Genomic DNA, 21,518 nt, shown 5'->3' with positions numbered 1-21,518 from the left:
AAACTGTTGTGGTCAGGGAGCTCTTTCTTTAACATTTTATCAAATGTTTTCTGCTAATGTATAGGAAATCTGTTGTTTTTCAAGTTTATCTGCCATCCATGTTTCTGAACGCTCTTGTCTATTGTAGTGGTTTGGCCATTGGTTTCCATGAGTTTTCTAAGACCATTGGCATGGTTTCCATCAGTAGAATTCGTAAAATTCAAAAGTTGTGCTTGTTTTGTTCTAGTGCACTTGCTTTGTCTCTAGAGTTTATGAAAGCATCACATATACAACAGATACACAATACCAAATTCTTGGATGAATCAATACATGAGCATAGGTTATAGAAAACATTATGCATAATCTCCGATTCTAGCCAGGTGTATGGGAGGAGAAAAGCACAGAGATCCAAAAACCTGTAGGAAACTTCCTGGAGGGAGTTGGACTTCAAAGGATGTCCAGTGGCTTAAAATAGCTCTCCAAGAAGAGGTTGACAGATTACCCCCAACTCCTGGATGGGACATGGCTGAGAGGAGAACGTTGCATGGGCCTGACAAATGTGACAACCTGGGAGTGGAGCTGAACTATGGGCATCAACAGGGCATATCAGGGAGGAAAAGGGAGCCCAGAGAACCAAACACAAGTCTCACGTCAGGCAGAGAGGGGATGGTTACTGGTGCCTCCAGCCCTTCCTTTCTGTCTCTGGTCCAAGAGTACTGTGAGGGGCTGGGCCAGACTGCGGTGTTCCACGTGGCAGGAGTAGGGCTCTCGGTCCTGAGGAGACACTCCCACCACCACCCAGGCTTGGTAAGTGCCCTTTCCGCTGGGGAGCACATATCTCTCTAACTCAGACTTCTGCACCTCTCTGGCCCGAGTCCACTGCAGATCAATCCCTCCTGGGTAAAAATCATAGGCCAGACACTTGAGGGTCCTGTTCCGTCCTGGGACCATGTGGCTGGTGACTGTCACTGAGGGAGGATCTGTGGAGACACAGGCATGATGTTGAGGGCGTGCTGTGGCTTCTTCCATCCCCCATTCCCTGGTTTCAGTGATGGGTCGAGCTCTGAGCTCTATTCAAACCCCCTGCCTCTGGGCACACTTTTATTTCTGAAACCCAACACAGACCATTTTCCCTACCAAGGGAAGGCTGATGCTTTCCTGTGGGATCAGGGAATTTCTGTGGCTGCTCTCTCCCCTCTCTGCCCCACCATGGGTGGATTTCTCTTCGATGGCAAAAAGTTCTGAGTGCCCCATACACTTCTCTATTACCCTCCACCCCCAAACTTCAATGGCCTGACAGCTGTTTCCTGTCCCCGCCTCAAAGTCCAGCTTCCTGGTCCTGTCTGCAGCTTTGCTTGTCAAACTCTTTCCTCCTACACTGCATGGTCTTCTCAGATGAGCATCCCAGCTGGCGGCATTCAATTCTGCTCACACGTTCTCACTTTGAGTGTTTCACAGCAGACATTTTACACACTTGCCTTCTCTCTACCACCAAGACAGGAGGCATCAGCAGCACAAAGAGACGACTTTGAAACTTGACATCCGAAATATGGGGTCTGAGTCCCAACTCTGCCTCTCACTGGCAGTGTTGACCTCTGATCTCAGCTTCCTCATCTGTCACTGGGAGGTCTCCTGAAGATTGGCTTTCTTGGCCAATCCTGCCTAAAGTTTTCATTAAAATTCTTGTTTAAAAAACCTGAATTTATTTGAGACACACAGAGAGAAAACCATTTGCTGGTTCATTCTCTCAATGCCTGCCAACAGCGGAAACCGGGCCAGGCAGAAATGGGAATTTGGAAACTCCATCCAGGTCTCCCATGTGCATGGCAGGGACCCAACTATGTAAGCAGTCATCTCTTGCTACCTCCCAGGAAGGCACTGCCAGGAAAGCGGAGTCAGGATTGCCGTTGGGACTTGAGCCCAAACATTGCATTGTGGCCTTTGGATTTAATGCTCACCCCTTCCCAGAGAAGTAATAAACCCTGGGAGGTAAGAGCCTGGAGATGAGGGGCTGCCGGTGAAGATCGCAGCAGGCTGAGATGTTGCCCTGTGCTCCAAGCCCGACACTCCCTCTGCTTTCTCAGCTCAGGACTGGGGAGCAGACATGGGAAGTGAGGAGTACCTTGTTGGTCCAGGTGAGTTCTGCTGTGGTTCAGGTACCTCCGCAGCATCCCTGGGCACTCCTCTTCCAGATACGCCTTGGCCCGCTGCACGTACACTGGTTCTGCTTCCCACTTTTTCTTGGTGTTCAGGGCTGCTGGGTCCAAGGCAACCCAGGCCGGGATCTCCTTGTTGAATTCGATGAAGTCGCGTCCGTCGTAGGCATACCTCCAGAATGCTCCACTGCTTCTGTTACGGTGGAGCTCACAACCGAACATTCCCTGGAAGGTGTGAGACCCTGAGGCCTCCCCCGACCCCACGGGGAGCCAGTCAGTCTGAGGTCAACTCCATCTGAACAGTTCTCATGCCCCCCACCCTTTGCAATGCAGTTGGAGGAGAAATTTTTGAAATCTAAGCATGTAGTTGCTTTCTGGGGGCAAATAAGTCACAGCAGAGGGAGGTGGGCAATCTCTGCTTTGGTTTTCAGACTTTCGATGTTCACTCCTTTCAGATTTTATTGTACCTCTTGTTTTCTTTTGGACGAGGAGATGAGCTACACTCCTCTAGCCAGGGTATTTCACAGGGTTAGAGGCAGATTTCTCACTCTTCTGCGTCATGGGGAAGCTTGCTTGTTTTCTTAGGAACATGATACAACATGCCCAGGTCCATTGCCAAGTTAAATAGAAATTATTGGTGGTTTTATGTAGACGGGTGGAGCCAATCTTTTATTTCAGTTCAATGTAAACATTATTTGACAGCATCTCCCCTCTTGGTTGATATCTTTATTCCAAATCTCTAGCACCTCAACCCCCATCTTGTCTACAGTGACTCTCAGAGATTGACTTCCTGGCACTAGGGGGAAGAACACAAGCTCTTGGTTCTAATTATAAAACCAGGCATGTGTCTCAAACCGGTTGGTGCTGTTGATTCTCAAGCCCTCTGGGCTTAAATCCCAGATCTAACCCCTCTCCCACTTGACCTTCCGCACATCTGCCTGAGTAATGAACCTCATTTTGCTTTACTTTTCCCATTTCTGAAATGGCAATGGTGGTAGCAGTATTTTGGAGGGTTATTGTGAGTGTCAAATGTGTTAACAGTGGTACCAGGCACAGAGCAAATGTTCACTAGATGGTACCTGTTATTGCTTTCTAGTAGCCTGAGTTCACTGTTTATCCTCTTTACTCATAGTGATTCAGCCCAGCACGTCTATCTCAGTCAACCCAAGTTTCTCCCAGTGTCTGATCCGAACTCCTTGGTTCTCCCCACTCCTATTTCTGACACAAAGCATTGACCATTTTCTTCATACCAAGACTTCCCATTTCACATCCTTCAGATTTCTGCCTAACCTTGTCTCCTTTGCAAACCTTCCAATCCCAGGTAACTTCTCTGACATTATGCTAAACACGACCCTTGAACACTCACTCTAAAATAATTTAACACCAACAGTTCACCAGGCCTGAGACTGGATGAGGCAGGAGGTAGGCAGAGTGTTGCAGAAGGAAGAATGCTGGGCCTGGAGACACGAGTGGCTGTCTCTGTGCAGCTTTGCCACCAGCTGCTCACACTACATGTATGCAGGACCTCTCCCATGTCTGCTGTTTATAGATGGAAGATCTTTATGGCTCTGTGTAATAGTCTGTAGTTTTGTATCCAGCATTTACTGAACTACTAGGCTGAGCCATGTTTTGGGCTAAGTACTTTGTCTAATCAGTCTACCAAATTTCAGTTGAGCAAATACCTAGCCTAGGCCATGGGGCTAAAGGACTAAGATATAGGCACATTTTGCAACATTTCTTGGAAGTAAATTTCAATGCTCCTTTTTACACCAAGTGGCTAGGAAACTTGCTCACTAACAGCTAGTGATGGCCTGAAGTCCCCACGTGAAGTTGGGTCTGACTGATCCCCGGAGTTGGCTCATTTTCCACTCAGTGACTCCAGATGGGAGTGAGTGACATCTTCCAAAACAGGCCTGCCCTCACGCAGGTGAGGATGCAGAGATGAGAGGTCAGAGGTACCTGGATAAAAGTAGATCACTTTCTGCCTGAGCTGAGGCTTGGGTTGGGAATGGGACATCTATAGGGAAGGGGAGACACAGATGTGAGGTGCAGGGGAAGAATGTGATGTGGGCATGTCTCTGTGTTTCCATTCACACTTGCCTCTTGAGCCAAACCCCTGGACCCCAGCAGCACTTGCCTCTTGAGCCAAACCCCTGGACCCCAGCAGCCTACCGTCCACTGACCTTTATTCGCCTGGTAGTAGTTCATAGCATCTGTCAAAGTCTCCAGGAAGATTTTCTCCCTGGCCTGCTGAAGCTGGCTCTCCTTCTCCCAGTCCTCCATCCCCTCCAGCTGACTCCACGGCCCCAGAGGCTCTGCCTTCCTGCTCTCGCTGTCATAGTGGAAGAAGGCCTGGTCGTTGAGGAAGGCAGTGGCCTGGAACTTGGGGAAGCCTTTGCTGGGCCTGGATAGCCCAGTGTAGAGAAAGGTGAGAGAGTAAGGACCTGAAAAAGAAGAGAGGATGCAGAGGGCTGGGTCCACTTGTGGGCTTTTGACGGAGGAGCTGAAGAGGATCAGGAGGGAAGGCCTGGTCCTAGGGCCTCTTCCTCCCAGCTCCCAGCCTTACCCTGTGGGAGGTTCGCATGGTGGAAGAGGTCTACCCTTAATCTGGAGGTGATATTTCAGAGACCACCCTAGGCCTTCATTACATCATTTCCACTGCTCAGTACACAAGGTGGTAATGACAGTTTTTTCATCCTCTTTGTAGGCACTTTGGGACCCTTATGACTACATTCTGGCACAAGGGAAAATGGATGGAGGTGATGTTTTTCTTCTGGCGTGACACCCTATGAGTTGATCTTCCCTGCCTTTCTTCTTTTGCATGGTGGCCCTGGAGGCCACCGGATGAAATGGAAGATACTTGAGATGATAAAAAGCCTAGAGCCGCGAGTAAGCCTGCAGAGGAGAGGAATGTGGCTGCATCTGAAGTAAAGTGGATGTGGCTGAGAGGTCAACATTTGTCTGGTAAAGTCACTCAAAGTTTTATCATTGGAGCACAATGTAATCCAACCTGATAAAACATATAGTCAGAAAACATCGGAAGGAGAACTTGCTAGAAAACTCAAGAAATGATCCAGAATGGGTCAGCACAGAGTAGCCCTAGGCTGGATCTCAGAATCTTGGTACAAAGCAGAGGCTGGGGGTGGGGGGACATTTGTATCATTACTTTGATAACTAATTTCTAATGTGACGTAGATGGATCTTAATAAGACTGGTGGGGGCATACGGTGGGTTTCTGGATCAAGTACTGAAATTATGTAAAAACTGTTCATGTATTCATTTTTGTTGGAACAATGGAAGGGCAGAGAGAGAGAGAGAGAGAGAGAGAGAGAAACTCTCCCATTTGTTAGTTAGTCCACTCCCTACATGCCTGCTTGGATTGAGCCAGGCCACAGCCAGGAGCCTGGAGCTCCATCTTGGTCTCTTTCATGTGTAGCAATCACTTAAGTATTTGAATCTCCACCTGCCACCTTCCTAGCTCATCAGCAGGAAGCTGGATCAGAAGGCAGAGTGGGCCTTGATCCGGCACACTGACACAGCAGGCAAGTGTCCGAAGCAGTGGCTAAACCTGCTACACTACCATGCCTGCCACTGGAACGATTTTTGCTAACTCGCTTCTAAATGTGATGAATGCTAAACCAGTAGATCCTCGATACAGCACATTACCCTCTAACCCAGGGGTGGGCCTCATGAAGTCAATGGATGATATTAAAAGACTGGAATCCCCCAGAGGAGCAAGAATTCTGCCTTCAGACTCATGAACACATCGTCAACCCATTTCCTGGGTCTTCCACCTCTACTTTGCCCCACAAGTTTAGGACTGCCAGACTTCATACTTGGGTGCCAGTGCCTCAAAATGAATCTTTCTCTCTCTGCCCCCATGAGGGTACTTCAGAAAGTTCATGAATAATCGAATTAAGGGATTTATTTTGATACAATTTGTTTTAAGATTTATTTATTTTTATTGCAAAGTCAGATATATACAGAGAGGAGGAGAGACAGAGAGGAAGATTTTCCGTCCACTGATTCACTCCCCAAGCAGCTGCAATGGTTGGAGCTGAGCCAATCTGAAGCCAGGAGCCCAGAACTTCTTCTGGGTCTCCCATGCGGGTGCAGGGTCCCAAGGCTTTGGGCTGTCCTCTACTGCTTTCCCAGGCCACAAGCAGGGAGCTGGATGGGAAGAGGGGCCACCGGGATTAGAAGCAGTGCCCATATGGGTTCCAGGAATTTCAAGGCGAAGACTAGCTGCTTGGTCATTGTGCCGGGCCCCTCAATACAAAAATTTTTAAAAACTGTTTTATTTGAAAGTCAGAGTTACAGATAGAAGGTGAGAGAGAGAGAGAGAGAGAGAGAGAGAGAGAGAGAGAGAGAGAGACTGACTTCTATCCATTGGCTCATTGCTCAAATCCCCACAAGGGCCAGAGCTGGTCCAAAGCCGGGAACCAGAAGCTTTTCCTATATGAGTGCAGGAGCCCAAGGACTCGGGCTTTCCTAGGCCATAAGCAGAGAACTAAGTTGGAAATGGGGCATTTGGGACACATAGGTTCTTCAAACATAGGTTTAGCCTACAATGCCATGCACTGATCTCAATACAAAAATTCTGATGTAATTTCTTCGGTGGGGGGGAATCTTCAAAAAGTTTGTGGAAGATGCATACCACAGAGAAACTATCCATAGATTTCAACTATCTTTTTGGTACCCAAATAAACTTAATTTCATTTCTATGAAGTTTTTGAAGCTTCCTCATAGATATAATGCGTATTATTTTAAAAATTGCAAGGATTTAAGTTTTGTGCTAATAAGCTTATCCATTCTTCTGCAAATATCTTATTTTTTTTTAATATTTGAGAGAGGGAGAGGAAATGTGTAAAGGAGAGGGAGATAGAGAGGGAGTCGAAGAGGAAGAGGGAGAATCTCTCATCCGCTGTTTCACTCTCCAGTTGCCTTCAGTGGCCAGGCTGGACCAGGACAAATCCAGGGATTGGGAACTCAAGTCTTCTGTGTGGGTAACAGGGATCCAACTACTTGAGCCATGGTCTGCTGCCTCCTAGGCACACTGACAGGAAGATGGGATTGGGAGCCGGAGCCGGGGATCGAACCCTGGTAGTATTCCAGAGGGGATGTAGGCATCCTTATTGCACAGTACACATCCTCTGGGGAATCCTGACCAAGGCAGGTTTTGCTGCAGAATGTAGTTAAGATTCTATGCGCGATTGTCCTATTCTGATGTCTTGTAAAAGTCACAAATGTTAAACACCTGCAATGCAGAAATCATGACTTTACATACTTGATCCTAAGCGTCTGCAAGCCATGAACAGCCCCAGGCCTTGGCACCCCTCTCCTGGCCTCTCCACCCTGCTGTGCTGGGTCTCCCCTCCCTGCTTCTCCAGGGACCATCCCTCTCTCTGTCCACTCACCTACTTGAGTCCCCTGGGGGACCGCTGACCCTAGGAGGAGCGGCAGAGACAGCAGGACAGGCACCATCTTCCCTGGTGCCCGGCTGGAAGGTTCTGGACAGAGTGCAGGTCTTTCACCGGGCCTGGAGCCGAGCCCAGGGGAGGTGAACTCGCAGGCCAATGAGAGGCTCAGCGTCTGCTCCTCCCCTCAACCTCCAAAGGGGAAAGACTGGCAAGTGGTGGTGGGGGGAGTGTGAGGCCCTGAGGGCTGCAGTAGGTCCTTAAACTGAGAGCTATGAGGGTGTGTGTGTGTGTGTGTGTGTGTGTGTGTGTGTGTGTGTGTGTGTGAGAGAGAGAGAGAGAGAGAGAGAGAGAGAGAGAGAGAGAGAGAGAGAGAAGGGGGCCATGGGCTGGAAGCAAGGTGTTCTAGTGAGTGGTACATACTGGGATGCGTGGCACACTTTCGGCGGGGCTTACATGCTGTAGGTTCACACTTCATCCAAGTTCCAGAGTGTGGGCCTGGGTAGACCCCAGCCCCCTCACCTGCCGGGGCTCTGTCTGAGCAACATTCATCTCCCTCCCTTTCCGTGCTGGACAGTCAACCATCCACCCGCCTGGACGCCCCTCTTCCACCCCGCCCTTTGCAGTCACCCCATCTCCCTGTCTTCCTCCTTTGAGCAGTTCTGTACTAGGTTTGGCTCAGGGAACAGATGTTCCAGACAGCGAGTCAGGTGTCAGAGAGTAGTCCTGGCAGTCGCTCCCGCTACTAATTCCTGAAGTCGCGTCAACTTTGTAGACCTCCTGTTAATTCACTTTGTGGCATCTGCTGCCCTCTGCTGGCAGTTGCGAGTGTTTGCAGGAGTAGTTCTGGGGTGCGATTTAAAACATTTTTTAAAAAGATTTATTTATTTATTTATTTATTTATTTATTTATTTATTTATTTATTTATTTATTTATTTATTGTGATCAAGCCACTTTAATTTACAAGTTTAATGTGCAATATGAAGTCCGCAATTGTTTGGGACTCTCAGCTGGCTCCTATGAGGAACTGAGTCCACATATTCAGTCTTCATCATCAGGAAGGATCCCTAATTCTTCATCTGTCCACTGGGAAGGGTCTGGATATGGAAAGTGACCCCACACAGCATCGGAGTCATGCCAAAAACGCCAGAGAATCCAGAACCACATGGTTGCGCTGAACAGCTCCGCCCTGATCACCTGGCCTTTGGTCAGCTGGGGAAACTGTACCGTGGCTCGATGTGTACGTGGCCGCCAGCGTGACGGACGCCGCTGCCTCCAGCCGCCCGCACGCGGCCACCTAAGAGAGACCCTCCAGCGCGAATGACAGGCGCTAGCCTGCACAGAGCCGACATGTTTCCCCGCGTCCGGACGGCCACCCGCCCCGAGGGCGTCCAAGATTTATTTATTTTTATTGGAAAGGCGAATGTACAGAGAGGAGGAGGGACAGAGAGAACCATCCAATGGTTCACTCCCCAAGTGACCGCAACGGCTGGAGCTGAGCCAGTCCAAAGCCAGGAGCCAGGAGTTTTTCCGGGTCTGTCACGTGGGTGCAGGATCCCAAGGCTTTGGGCTGTCCTTGACTGCTTTCCCAGGCCACAAGCAGGGAGCTGGATGGGAAGCGGGGCCGCCGGGATTAGAAACGGCGCCCATGTGGGATCCCAGTGCGTGCAAGGCGAGGACTTTAACCACTACGCTATCGCGCCGGGCTCCTAAAACATTTTTTAAAAAGATTTATTTATTTCAGTTGGTAAGGCAACTAGGGACTTAAGGTAAGTTGCTCCTCCCTTCAGCCTCACCTGACATATCGCTCAGAGTTCAGAAAGGGTAGCATTACTCAACAGCCACACACACACACACACTCAAAGGGGTAGGCAATGGGTGGCCAATGACCTGCAATCGGTCACTCATTCCGTGTTTCCTGTCTCCCAGAGTCCCCAAAGACCAGGGTGTTAGCCCTGTTTTGACTCAACCATGTTCCAAAATGATAACAACTTACAAGCCACTCCCTTACTCCTTGGACAACTAGTCAACCCACAGTCAAAGTCTCGGTGGAGTGGGTGCTGATGTAGTTTACTAGCAAGGAAAGCCCCCACCCTTCCTTCTTTCCTGTGGACACAAGGGGAGAATAAAAGCTGAAACATTTGTCGCATCCCCCTTCCTCCACACCTGACTCTCCTACCTTAATCAAAGGCCCAGATGGGTGTGCATCCCTCTCAACCGTGTAAACAATATAAAATGAAAATAAAAACTTCTTACATTAAAAAAAGGTATGAGGGGAAATTACTGTTGGGAGAGGTGATTCATCATGGTGCTTGAGCTGTGTTCTTGTTGGGCAGTCAGAATGAAAGGCCCTGTCTGACCTTGACCCAGACTGTGAGCAGTGTCAAGAGATAAGTACTCGGGCCAGCATTGTGGCATAGTGGGTTGAGCTTGCTGCTTGATATACCAGCATCCCATATGGATATGAGTTCATGTTCCAGTTACTCCACTTCAGATCCAGCTCCCGTCTAATGGTCTGGGAAAAACAGTAGAAGATGGCCCAAGTGTTTGGGCCCCTGCCACCCGTGAAGGAGACCTGGATGAAGTCCCTGGATGAAGGTCTGGTTCGGCCCTGGACATCATAGCCATCAAGGGAGTGAGCCAGCAGAAGCGTCTCTCTCTAATCTGATTTTTTTTTTTAAGTGAGATGGGCCTGGTGTGATAGCCTAGTGGCTAAAATCCTCACCTTGCAAGTACTGGAACTCCATATGGGTGCTGGTTCATGTCTCGGCTGCTCTACTTCCTTCCAACTCCCTGCTTGCGGCCTGGGGGAAATCAACAGAGATGGTCCCAAGGCTTTTGTATCCTGCGTCTGTGTGAAAGACCTGGCAGAAGCTCCTGGCTCCTGGCTTCGGATTGGCTCAGCTCCAGCTGTTGTGGCCACTTGGGGAGTGAACTAGTGGATGGAAGATCTTTCTCTCTGTCTCTCCTTCTCTCTGTAAATCTGACTTTCCAATAAAAATAATAATTAAAATTTAAAAAGTGAACTAAGTACTCACTTCCTGTACAAAGGGCAGTGTTACTTATAGCTCGTACTCAACACAAGAAGCTGACGCCAGTGGCTTCTCTCCATGTTTCTTAGCTGAAGAGCTTGGAGAGTAGGTGAGGCCTGCACTGGGTGGCCCCATAGTACATGCGTGGCTCATAGAACTCAATAAATGTTACTACACAAACATAGTGCCCTTCCTGTCCCCTCCCCATTACTCATGGCTTCTGTCTGCATCTTTTCTGTTCAGGTCAATGTCATTCCTACCACCTGTGCCCCAATCACTCCTACTTAGGAGATATACCTAAGTTTCTATCCTGCTGGAGCCAGATTCTTGTCATTTAGAGTATTTTTTTCTAATCCCACCTTTCATTCTCCCATGCATGTGTGGGGTCCGGATACCCTGGGCCATCCTCTACGGCTTTTCCAGGTCACAAACAGGGAGTTGGAAGGGAAGTGGAGCAACCGGGACAGGAATCAGTGCTTATGTGGGATCGTGGTGTGTGCGAGGTAAGGCTTTAGCCATTAAGCCATCCAGGCATTTCTTTTTTTTTTTTTTTTTTTTTTTTTTAAAGATTTATTTTATTTTTTATTACAAAGTCAGATATACTGAGAAGAGGAGAGACAGAGAGGAAGTGGAGCTGCCGGGACTAGAACCAGCGGCCATATGGGATCAAGGCGAGGACCTTAGCCACTAGGCCACACTGCCAAGCCCCATCCAGGCATTTCTTTTCTTTTTTTAACAAAAGACTATTTTTTGGTCCTGGTGCAATGGCTCAATTAGCTAATCCTCCGCCTTCAAGCACCGGGCTCCCAGATGGGTGTCAATTTGTGTTCATCTGGAATCCTAAGGATCCTCTGGTTCATGAAGCCCTTTGCCTGAACTAAAAACCTCTGTCTCCTGCTCAGTCTCCTCTGAACCGGACAGGAAGAAGGTCTGGTTGTTGAAGTGGGTAAGCGGCCCGATATTGAAGGAGAAATCACAGGATCGGAACAAGCAGGTGAACAGCAAGTCACAGCGGAAGGCGCTGTGAAGGTGAAAGGACTTTGAGATGTGAAGTCAGTCACAGCCGAACAGCAAGAGCTCGGGAAGGAAGACCTGGTCTGTGGGGTCCACAGCTGCCCCGTGCCCCTTTTTCTGGTCAACTCCCAGTATTACAGCCTCATGTGGGCAGGAGGACTTGCCTTTGTACGGGAGGGAACATTCAAGCAGCGTTATCAGAGGAGATCCGGTGAAGGCCAAGCAGGATGTTGCCTCAGGGTCACAAGGCCGACTTGTTGCCAAGTCCTTGCCTTGCTGGAGTGCTGAGAGGTGCACCTGGTGGCTGGAAAAGTTACCAATTTTAAACCCGTACGATCTTTGGAAGTCAATGAGGGTGTGGTTTTATTTTCTCTCTGTGTGATGATAGTCAGGGACCACCTGAGCTCCTTAGAGGGTTCCGGGTGGCTTCCCAGATCCAGTAGAGTTCTGGGGCAGATATTTTACTTCCACTTTCCTTCTGTGGGTAAACTTTTTTCCTTGTGTTTCTTACTGACCTGAAGAGCAGCTCATTTCATCTCTGTCAGGGTCAGGGTGCAGGGTCGCCGGACTGTCATGCTTCTTCATGCTCCCTGTCACGGAGGGGTGCCTGCCCCCTGGCACATGTTGTCAACATAAGGCCGTGGGAGGAGTCTGGTCTCATCTGGTGGGAAGAGAAGAGACAAGGAGGGCATTGTTGATGGGATAAAGAAGAGGAATGAGATCCCCACGTATCCTTGGGGGCTTCTTTTGTGGCACTAATCCTCAGAAAATTATGGTGAAAGAGAAGTTTGTTTTGGTGCGTTTGATAGAAGCTTAGAAATAATTAGGCAGACCCTTCTTCTCCCTAGCTCCTAGAACGAACCTCAGCCTCCTAGCCTAATTCCTACATTAACCCAGGGCTGTGGACATTTATAAATGGAGCCATTATGAAGCCAGGAGAAATTTATGCAACTTTGAAAAATGTCCCTATTCCTGAGCCCTGTGCTTCTCCCCACTTTCCACACCCACTTGACTTTAGACAAGGACGTTGGTCACTGTGGCTGGGCCATCTGTGCAGCCCAGAGTGCTGGGGTCACAGCCCTTGGTTTTCAATAATATGATCCCATGCCACAAAAATGCATCAAACACACCTGACTCTTGAGGTAATTTGGCAAAGATGAAGAGTCTGATTTCAGAACCATTTTTGTTTCCTATCCTATCTTTTTTTTAAAAAAAGATTTCTTCTTCTTATTATTATTTTGAAAGCAGAGCCACACAGAGAGCTGTAACGGCCAGAGCCTCTGGGACTCCCATGTGGGTTAGAAGGGTTCAAGGATCTGCTGCTTTTCCAGATCATAAACAGGGAGCTTGATTGGAAGTAGAGAGATGAACTGACGCTGATATGGGTTGCTGGTGCCACAGGTGGAGGATTAGCCTACTGCGCATGACGCTGCCTCTCTCTCCCTACATCCTGCCTTCCCCACTCACTGCCTAAGCTACCTTCGTAAGCCATTTCAGCTGTATGTGGCTTCATTCCCTTACCCATCTGTAAACGCCTACCTCATGGGATTGTAATGAGGATGGGATGAGTTAGTATTTGATAGGGATTGGCTCACAGTGAGGGTTGGAGTCCTGTGTGCCTCACCTTCTTTTCTTTCCTGCCTTAAACTGTAAACAACAGACTAGAAGTTTCAAGGCCTTAAAACCTGGGTGTAAGTCTGTTTCTCTCTCATGAAACTAAGCTCAGAAGCAAGCAGTCCAGTGCTGGTGAAGTGTCCTGTATATCACCAGGGCCCCAGAAATCTTCAACCGTAGTGGCTTACATCCTCAAGAATCATGGTTCAAAGATGTGTTTTCTGGAAGTTTCCATTGAGCAACTTTGACACCTCATTGGTCACCTCTAACTGCAATGAGTGCTGAGATGTTTCCTTTCCACTAGGCACTTGGATTAAAATCAGGTTTTCCTTACAAAGGGAAAAGGCAAGAGTGGAGGTTGGGTAGACAGGTTGTGGTCAGGGAAACGGTGGGTAATGGAAGAATTCCACTGCTGTTTTGCTGTCCCTGTAGACCACAGGATGGGTGATTCATGTGAGAGCAGGCGTTGATTGAGCTGACTGCTGGGGAGGCTGGCCGAGTCCAGGAATGGGGCTGACCTGTCCTCAGTGTCTGTTTAGGGCCTTCCTCATGACTGCCATGCAATGGCAGAGAACATCGGAGAAACTGGGCAAGTGGGTCAGAGGGAGCTCACACTTACAGCAAAGCCACTCCCACACTAACCCGTTGATCCACCGCCCTGTGACTGCAGTAAGCCCCCCTCTGGAGGCAGAGCCCATCCCCACTCAACACTGCTGCTCAGGGATTGAGTTTCCAACACGTGAAGCTGTAGCACACTGACTAGTCCTATATCGTGAGGGGATGTTGACAGGCTCTGAATTTCCTGTCCTGAGTGGTCTTCTCACATCCCTGCCAAGCTTATACATGGGTGCTCTTAGAGTGACCTCAAAAATTCTGTTAGCTCCCTGTATGATTTTTTTTAAGATTTACTTATTTGGGGGGCCTGGCGCTGTGGCCTAGCAGCTGAAGTCCTTGCCTTGAATGCGCAGGGATCCCATATGGGCACCAGTTCTAATCCCGGCAACCCCGCTTCCCACCCAGCTCACTGCTTGTGGTCTGGGAAGGCAATAGAGGATGGCCCAAAGCCTTGGGACCCTGCACCCATGTGGGAGACCTAGAAGAAGTTCCTGGCTTCTGGCTTCGGATTGGCACAGCACCGGCTGTTGTGATCACTTGGGGAGTGAATCAGTGGATGGAAGATATTCTTCTCTGTCTCTCCTGCTTTCTGTATATCTGACTTTGCAATAAAAATAAATAAATCTTTAAAAAAATTGCCACAACAGCCAGAGCTAAGGTGATCCAAAGCCTGGAGCCAGGAGCTTCTTTTGGGTCTTCCATATGGGTACAGGATACCAAGGCCTTGGGGACTGCTCTGCTGCTTTTGTGGGCCATAAACCAGGAGCTGGATGGAAAGTGGAGTGGCTGGGACATGAACTGACTCCTCTATGGGATGCCTGTGCCTGAATGTAGAGGGCTAGTCTGTTGAACCACTGTACTAACCCCTCTCTGCATTATTTTAGCAAGATATTCTTCTGACATGATTGTGTGTGTGTGTGTGTGTGTGTGTGTGTGTGTGTGTGTGTGTGTATTTTGTTTTAGAGAGCTGGGTGCCAGGAGCTTTTTTTCCTTTTTTTCTTTTAGGATGATTGGCAGGTTGCTGTCCTTTAGGAGTGAAAAGAAACATACCTGGGCATGTGATCAACCCTTAAGATGCTGGCTGGGAAATTTCTCAAGATCGCATCTGTGAACCCCAGGGAAGCACTTGGAGAATTAAGAATAGCTTGTTTCCTGTAGGAACCCACAAGATCTGTTGGTGGTGGGTCTCGCAGAGAACAACCTTAGAGAGAAAGGTGGCCAAGGGAAAGGAAGGCCATGAGGGATAGGTGGCTGTCTGCCTCCGTGAAGAAGGTGCTCTGTGCCCAGATTGCGTCTGTGCTCAGGAACAAGTGTTGTGCTGGGACTGACATCATGCCAGAGCCGGAAGCACTATCTAGAACCCGGGTTTCTTCCAGTTCTACCCCCCCTAATGCCCAATGCCGACTACAGGAGTTGTCTCAGGTGATGGAATGGACCAGTCCTTCCTTCTGTATTCCCTCAGCCTCAGAATTTATGCTCCCAACCTCCACCTGCAGGGAATTACTATCCTGCATGCCACACCTGCTTGGCCAGCCTCTCCCCTTCCCGTTCTTGGCCACATCTCTGGAGGGGGTGCTGGCTGTAGCCGCAGGGATGCAGATGTGGGTGCGGGTCCCGGGTCTCAAAGGGTCTGATGGAGAGTGCTAGGCTCCCGGGGATGCTGGAGAGAGTGTGTGTCACATTCCCAGGGTGCTGTGAGAGGGTGGCAGCTATGCTGTCTCTTTCAGTCAAGTGAGCAGGGCATCCTGAGGTTACCCTGAAGCCTGGGATGAAGCCTGTCTGAGCAAATGACACCCACGCACGAGCAAGCATGCGCTGCTGTGTTCACATGCAAACCCACACTTAACACATGCAGGCATGCCCACCCACACTGTCTTCTGTTGGCAAACCGGTGCTTTGGCATTCGGACTGGCAGAGTAGGGCTTCGCAGGGATTCATGGATGGCCCTACGTGCTGCCTGCAAACTCCCATGTTGGAAACACGCTGACGCCACTGCTTTCCTTTCAGATCTGCAAGCCCACCTCTGTTCAGTCAGAAAACATGCCCCTTTTTCTTCAAAAACAGAGAGCTTTCTCCCGAGCCTGCCTCCAGCTGCAATTCCTTCACCCTTCAGGAAAGCTGCCAGAAATGCCGAGGGGAGGGGGAAGCCGTGGGTGGTGGCAGGAGGTGGGGCCATGGGAAGAGTTGGGACCCCACGCTGGGCTGTAGCTGGAGGACTCCTCTCTGCTCCTTTTCCTGCTGTTGGTGCCTCTGCTCAAGCTGCAGGTGAGTGCAAGGGGATGTGTGGGCAGAGATCAGCTGGCTCTGCAGAGAGGCTAGCTCTGGGTCTAGTGTAGCAGGGTGTGTGTGTGTGTGTGGGGGGGTGTCCTATGGTCTAGAGTGACTCCTCCAGCTGTAATGCAAATATAGATCACTGGGGATTGTAGTGCAATTCAGCTGTAACTTAGGGAGTCTGTGGTGTGGGCCTGAGAGCCTGCCTTCTTGGTGACACCAGGGTTGCTGCTCCAGGGCCATGCTTTCAGTAAGAGATTCTAGAATGTTTGCCAGCGCAGGTGGTGATAACCCAGGCCTGCACCCTTGTTGACAGCCAAGGCCCCAGCCTTTCCTTACACCTGAACTTCCTGCCACCAATGGAATCTTGAGAATTTTCTCCAAAAAACCAAGAGATGCTTAGAAAAATTCTGATCAAAATCATGATGGAATTTTAAAAAATCTGCTTAGACTGAAAATCTATTCAAACTCTGGGCTTCCTTTTTCTCTGAAAACTCTTGAGCTTATAAGTTTTTCTTCTCTGACTCAAATAGTTTTTCAGGAAGATTTATTTATTTGAAAGGCATAGCATCAAGGAACAGGTAGGGGAAAGAAGGGGGTTGGGGAGAGGAAAGGGAAGTAAGGGTGGAGAGAGAGAGAAAGAGAGAGAGAGAGAGGAGAGGAGAGAGAGAAGGGAGATTTTCTATTCACTGGTTCACTCCTGAAATAGCTACAATAGCCAAGGCTGGGCCAGGCAGAAGCCAAGAATCTGGAATTCCACCCAGGACTCCCTTATGGGTTGCAGGGGCCCACGTACTTGGACCATGATACACTGTTTTCCCAGCTGCATAAGCTGGAAACTGGATTTCACAGCAGAGGAGCCAGGACTGGAACTGGTATTATAATACCCTCATCCCTTCAAGCAACAGACACAAGTGCTGTGTCACAATTCCTGCTCCTGACCAAAATCACGACAGGGCTCAAGTCCTGCTGGCTCCCAAATAAATGTGCTTGTCCACTGCTTCTTCACTCTTAGACATGGAACAGGGTTCCCTGGGTCAGGCTTTGTCAAAGGGCCCTGCTAGCCTCTCCCCTTCCTCCTCGGCCTCCACTCCAGAGGCCCTGAGGTCTGGCCTGGAGGTGCTCGTCCCTTTGGGGTGAAGCTGCAGCCTTACTTGTGTCAGAGGAGGATGCAGGTCCCAGAGAATGACACATATGGGTTGTGGACAGCTGGGCCATGTTGTGGGGCCTGTAGGAAATGAGGGGGGTAGGAGTGGGAAGGAGTGGGAGAAACCCCTCTTGGTCTGCAGGCATTTTGTCTGACTCCTCCAGGAGGCCTGAACCTGTATGGAATTAAGGGCTGTTTTGGTGTGCCTACAGCCTCATGGGGAAGAGCAAGGAAGGGTGTTTAGGAACAGAGACTATATTGAAGATAACCCAGAAGAATTTGCCAGAGGGCTGAAGGCACAGCTGATGGATAACAATTCAAACTGTGACTCCTTCTTGGCAGATATTCTTTTGGCTTATCGCACACATGGTCTAAGACAGATTTTAGAAACTCCTCAGCATCATGTCTGAGTTTGCCATCTTTATTTTTGTTGAGACAGCTGCTTGGTCTTAGTGCTAAGCAGCCATTCTCAACTGTTCCCATTTACCTAAAACCCTGGCTTGGGCCCTTACGCCCATGTGGGAGATCCCAAGAAGCTCCTGGTGCCTGGCTTCAGCCTGGCCCAGCCCTGGGGAGTGAATCTCTCTCTCTCCTTTTCTCTCTGTAACTCTGACTTTCAAATAAATAAGCTTTTTTTTTTCTTTTCACCCTGAGAGCTCCTTTCTGTTCCAGCAACATAGCAGTGGAGGGGAGAAGAGAGAGACCTCCTTCCCCCCCAACACACACACACTCACAAGTATTATTGGTTCCATTAGCTAGTCAGTAAGTACAACCAGAGTCTTGGTATTTGATCCAGCAGGGCCTGGGAGAAGAACTGAAAGGCTTCCTAAACGATATGCAGCGGCCCGGAGCTCCCTCTAACGGAGGAGAGCAGTATGCCCGCTCTGACCATTGTTTTCTGCTCGAACAGGATGAGTGGCCAGTTCCTGAGGCAGCTGCTGGCCGAGGAGAGCCGGCACTCCACAGCCGTGGGGCGCCTCCTGCTCCCCGTGCTGCTGGGATTCCGCCTGGTGGTGCTGGCTGCCTGCGGGCCTGGGGTCTACGGGGATGAGCAGAGTGAATTTGTCTGTCACACCCAGCAGCCAGGCTGCAAGGCCGCCTGCTACGACGCGTTCCACCCCCTCTCTCCACTGCGCTTCTGGGCCTTCCAGGTCACCTTGGTGACCGTACCCAGCGCCCTCTACGTGGGGTTTGTCCTGTATCACGTGATCTGGCGTTGGGAAATATCAGGAAAGCTGAAGAAGGAGGAGGAGACCCTGGCCTGTGAAGGGGAGAGCAGTGGAGATGGCTCAGGGACTGGGAAGCTGAGGCTGCTCTGGGCCTATGTGGCACAGTTGGGGGCTCGACTGGCCCTTGAGGGAGCAGCCCTAGGGGGGCAGTTCCACCTGTATGGGTTTCAGATGCCCGGTTCCTTTGCATGCCGTCGAGAGCCTTGCCTCGGCAGTATAACCTGCACTCTGTCCCGCCCCTCCGAGAAGACCATCTTCCTCAAGGCCATGTTTGGGATCAGTGGGCTCTGTCTCTTCTTGACCCTTTTGGAGCTGGTACTTCTGGGTCTGGGAAGATGGTGGAGGATCCGGAAGCAGCGATCTTCCTCTTCCAACTACTTCCCACCTTCAGAGAGCGCTAAAAGTCACAAGGAACCAACCAATACTATCCCAGGGATGGAAACAAAACAGAAGCTTCGGGAAGCAGGTGAGGAGGACGGCAGTGGTCTTCTTTTGTCCTGTCCCTGATGTTTCTGTCCTGATCAGCTTCTCCACCCTACCCACCTTGTGCAGCACAAGTGCCACTTCCATGTGTTGCTAAGTAGATAACCAAATTCCAGGCAGAGTGTTCTGACCATAGCTCCCAACTCGTTCCCTAGTGTCCACTCTCATCGGATGGATGATTCCCTCCAGGGGCCTGGACAAGAGTTACAGCCCATTGTAGCCCTTCCCTTAAGTCTGTTCCCTTTTAGGAATGAAGTCTCAGGTTCTGCTTAATTACTTTGCAGCATTGTGAAGACACCCGGATCACCTAAAGAAAACCCTATGATTGGATCTTCTCAACATCCAGTGAGTGGGGATTCACGTTCATGACAAAAGAGAGGCTGTTGAAGGGTCTCTAAGGGCCGTGGTGAGCCATGCTGTCTAAGGCATTTCTGGGAAGGGTTCCTGATCGTGCTTCTCACAAGAATTCTCACAGGTCAGCACCAGAATTTTCCAAGAATTGATTCCAGAGTCAGCCGGAAGCCTCCATAAACTGTGCTTCTCCCCCTGCCCTGCTCAATAAATGTTGACAACTGCTATTGGCCTTCTTGTTGCTGCAGACACTCCTTCCTGATTCAGTCTCTCCACTTAGCTTTCTGCTGCTCTTAATTCTTTACACTTTCCAACCTCAAAGTCCTATAATCTATAAGTGACCCTAGTCCAGCAGCGTATGTCACAGCGAAGCATGTACAACAGTGTCTCTTAGTATCTACTTGAGATACGTTCAAACATATGGCTACATCCTTTGAGAATACCATGAATTGAAAAGCTTATGTCTCTAGATCACTGATTGCTCTGATTTTTGCTTCATTTTTCATTCTCCTCTTGCTGTGTTGTGGCTGTTTCATGGTCTTTAACACAGCAACAACTCACTTGAGAATAAGTCCCTATTTTTAAACTCTCAGCCTTCAAATCAATAGGGTTCCCCTGCTGACTTCTGAGTAATAGCACAAGAGCTCTGCATCCCAGTGTGATTCCATAGTTAACTGAACCCTGAATATTAGGCCTTTTGTGTTGAGTCTCTCAGTTACTGCTGAGTGTTCTACCCTCCCACCTTCTTGCAGAATCTCCTTGCTACTTTTTTTCCCCAATGAAGTCTCAACAAATTTACCTGTTTTTAAATTTTTTTTTTCTATTTCAGAATTCCAAGATATCCCCAAGCAAGTTAGGAAGTCTCATCTCTTGTTTGTTAATCAATTAATTAATTAATTAATGTGAAAGAGTTATAGAGAGATATGGAGGGAGGGAGAAGTCAGAGTGAGAGAGAGACATTTCATCCTCTGGTTTTCTTTTCAGATAGCTTCAACTGCTGGGATTGGGCCGGGCCAAAACCAGGAACCAGGAGCTTCCTCTGGATTTCCCACGTGGATGACAGGGGCCCAGTTACTTGGGCCATCTTCTGTTGCTTTTCCTAAGCTATTAGTTGGGAACTGGATGGAAATGGAGCAACTGGAATTTTGTCTTTTCCTGGTTAGCAATAGACTCTTGTATGAGATGCTAGGCAGGGGCACTGGGCTGTAGCTCCCAGTCAGACATCAATAGCTCTGGCACTGTTGCATCCCCTTCAACCAGCAATTAATTTAAATTCAATGCTTCAGATATTCTTTAAGCCAAGCATATCTTCAAGTGTGTAAGTCACTGAATATTCATTCACACAACCATTCTGTGGTTTACTTTCACTACAGTATTCAGTATGTAACATGAGATATTGATTACTCATAAAGCTTTGTTGTATATTTTTCTCAACTATAGGCTAAATATTAATATTTTGAGCATAATTAAGTAGGCTGAGTTAAACTGTGATGTTGAGTAGGGTAAGTTTACTAAATACATTTTTGGCTCGTATTTTCACCCAATGATGGATTTACTAGAATCTAACTCCGCTGTAAGTTGAGGAGCATATGTATGTTTTAAAGAGGTTTGTCTGCATGCCAAATTGAAAAGGGGATGGATGGCAGTGATTTTTGTAATGTGTCAACTGAACCATTTCCCAGAATTTCCTGTTCTTTTTCTGCTTAGTGCAAGCCAAAGAGGACCATATTTGTGTGAGTTTTGGAGGGCAAAAGTGAAGCTGTCCTCCAGTTTAATACACAAAAGGATGGAAAAGGGACAATAAATACCACTGTGGCTCTTAACTTTTTTTTTTTTTTAACCAGTTGCCCCACCTTGTAGGCACCAACTTTAGCAGTGTGGCAAGGGTTGTTAATTCTTGCAGCAGGAGTTTTCATGTCTTCAAAGCTGGACATGGTGGAAAGAACAGCCAGCTTGTGTTGTAGGTTTCAGTCAGTTCTAGCTTTCCCCCTTTTAATTGCTTGGCCCAAATATGTGAAGAATCATAGTGATTCTGCTTCTCAGGCTGAATGTTAGCTTACACACACGTGCGCGCACACACACACACACACACACGTATTCTGTTATGGAGAAAATTATGATTTAAGGGAGCTCCAAGGATTCTCAGTGAAGAAAGAAGGTCACCTCAGGTATGTCAGCCCCTCTGAGGTGATCAAGATTACAGGTAAAGA

General features: G+C 48.8%; 2 protein-coding genes and 1 pseudogene across 4 annotated transcripts; 1 reads left to right on the top strand and 2 right to left on the bottom strand.

The window, feature by feature from the left end:
• Positions 1-630: 630 nt before the first annotated feature.
• On the bottom strand, positions 631-7,632 carry AZGP1 (alpha-2-glycoprotein 1, zinc-binding). Its single transcript, XM_004587163.4, has 4 exons — positions 7,553-7,632; positions 4,319-4,579; positions 2,102-2,377; positions 631-959 (listed from the first exon to the last, which is right to left on the bottom strand). Exons 1-4 carry the CDS (start codon positions 7,617-7,619, stop codon positions 631-633), a joined length of 933 nt encoding a protein of 310 aa, XP_004587220.2. The 5' UTR covers positions 7,620-7,632.
• An 859-nt stretch (positions 7,633-8,491) lies between these two features.
• On the bottom strand, positions 8,492-8,938 carry LOC101522218 (NADH dehydrogenase [ubiquinone] 1 beta subcomplex subunit 2, mitochondrial-like; annotated as a pseudogene).
• A 2,030-nt stretch (positions 8,939-10,968) lies between these two features.
• On the top strand, positions 10,969-19,632 carry GJC3 (gap junction protein gamma 3). Of its 3 annotated transcripts, XM_058680703.1 has the most exons (4): positions 10,969-11,087; positions 15,835-16,092; positions 18,156-18,940; positions 19,242-19,632. In XM_058680703.1, the coding sequence occupies exons 3-4, from the start codon at positions 18,157-18,159 to the stop codon at positions 19,247-19,249; spliced, it is 792 nt and encodes a 263-aa protein (XP_058536686.1). In that variant the 5' UTR covers positions 10,969-11,087; positions 15,835-16,092; position 18,156; the 3' UTR covers positions 19,250-19,632. The 3 variants fall into 3 exon arrangements, with proteins under 3 accessions (XP_058536686.1, XP_058536684.1, XP_058536685.1); XM_058680701.1 differs by having other exon boundaries at positions 18,156-19,632; XM_058680702.1 differs by lacking the exon at positions 15,835-16,092 and having other exon boundaries at positions 18,156-19,632.
• The last annotated feature ends 1,886 nt before the right edge of the window (positions 19,633-21,518 follow it).

Source organism: Ochotona princeps, chromosome 24 (assembly GCF_030435755.1).
Source record: "Ochotona princeps isolate mOchPri1 chromosome 24, mOchPri1.hap1, whole genome shotgun sequence".
Lineage (NCBI taxonomy): Eukaryota > Metazoa > Chordata > Mammalia > Lagomorpha > Ochotonidae > Ochotona > Ochotona princeps.
The sequence above is the reverse complement of the archived record's forward strand: the minus strand, read 5'-3'. Positions and strand labels throughout refer to the sequence as shown.

Bases quoted from the DNA above. Each gene is read 5' to 3' on its own strand.
- AZGP1 (XM_004587163.4), bottom strand. From the start codon at position 7,619: ATGGTGCCTGTCCTGCTGTCTCTGCCGCTCCTCCTAGGGTCAGCGGTC. The intron at 4,580-7,552 runs GTGAGTGGACAG...CTTCTTTTTCAG, and splicing joins CCCCCAGGGGACTCAAGTAG to GTCCTTACTCTCTCACCTTT. The intron at 960-2,101 runs GTACTCCTCACT...GTGTCTCCACAG, and splicing joins AACTCACCTGGACCAACAAG to ATCCTCCCTCAGTGACAGTC.
- GJC3 (XM_058680702.1), top strand. From the start codon at position 18,157: ATGAGTGGCCAGTTCCTGAGGCAGCTGCTGGCCGAGGAGAGCCGGCAC.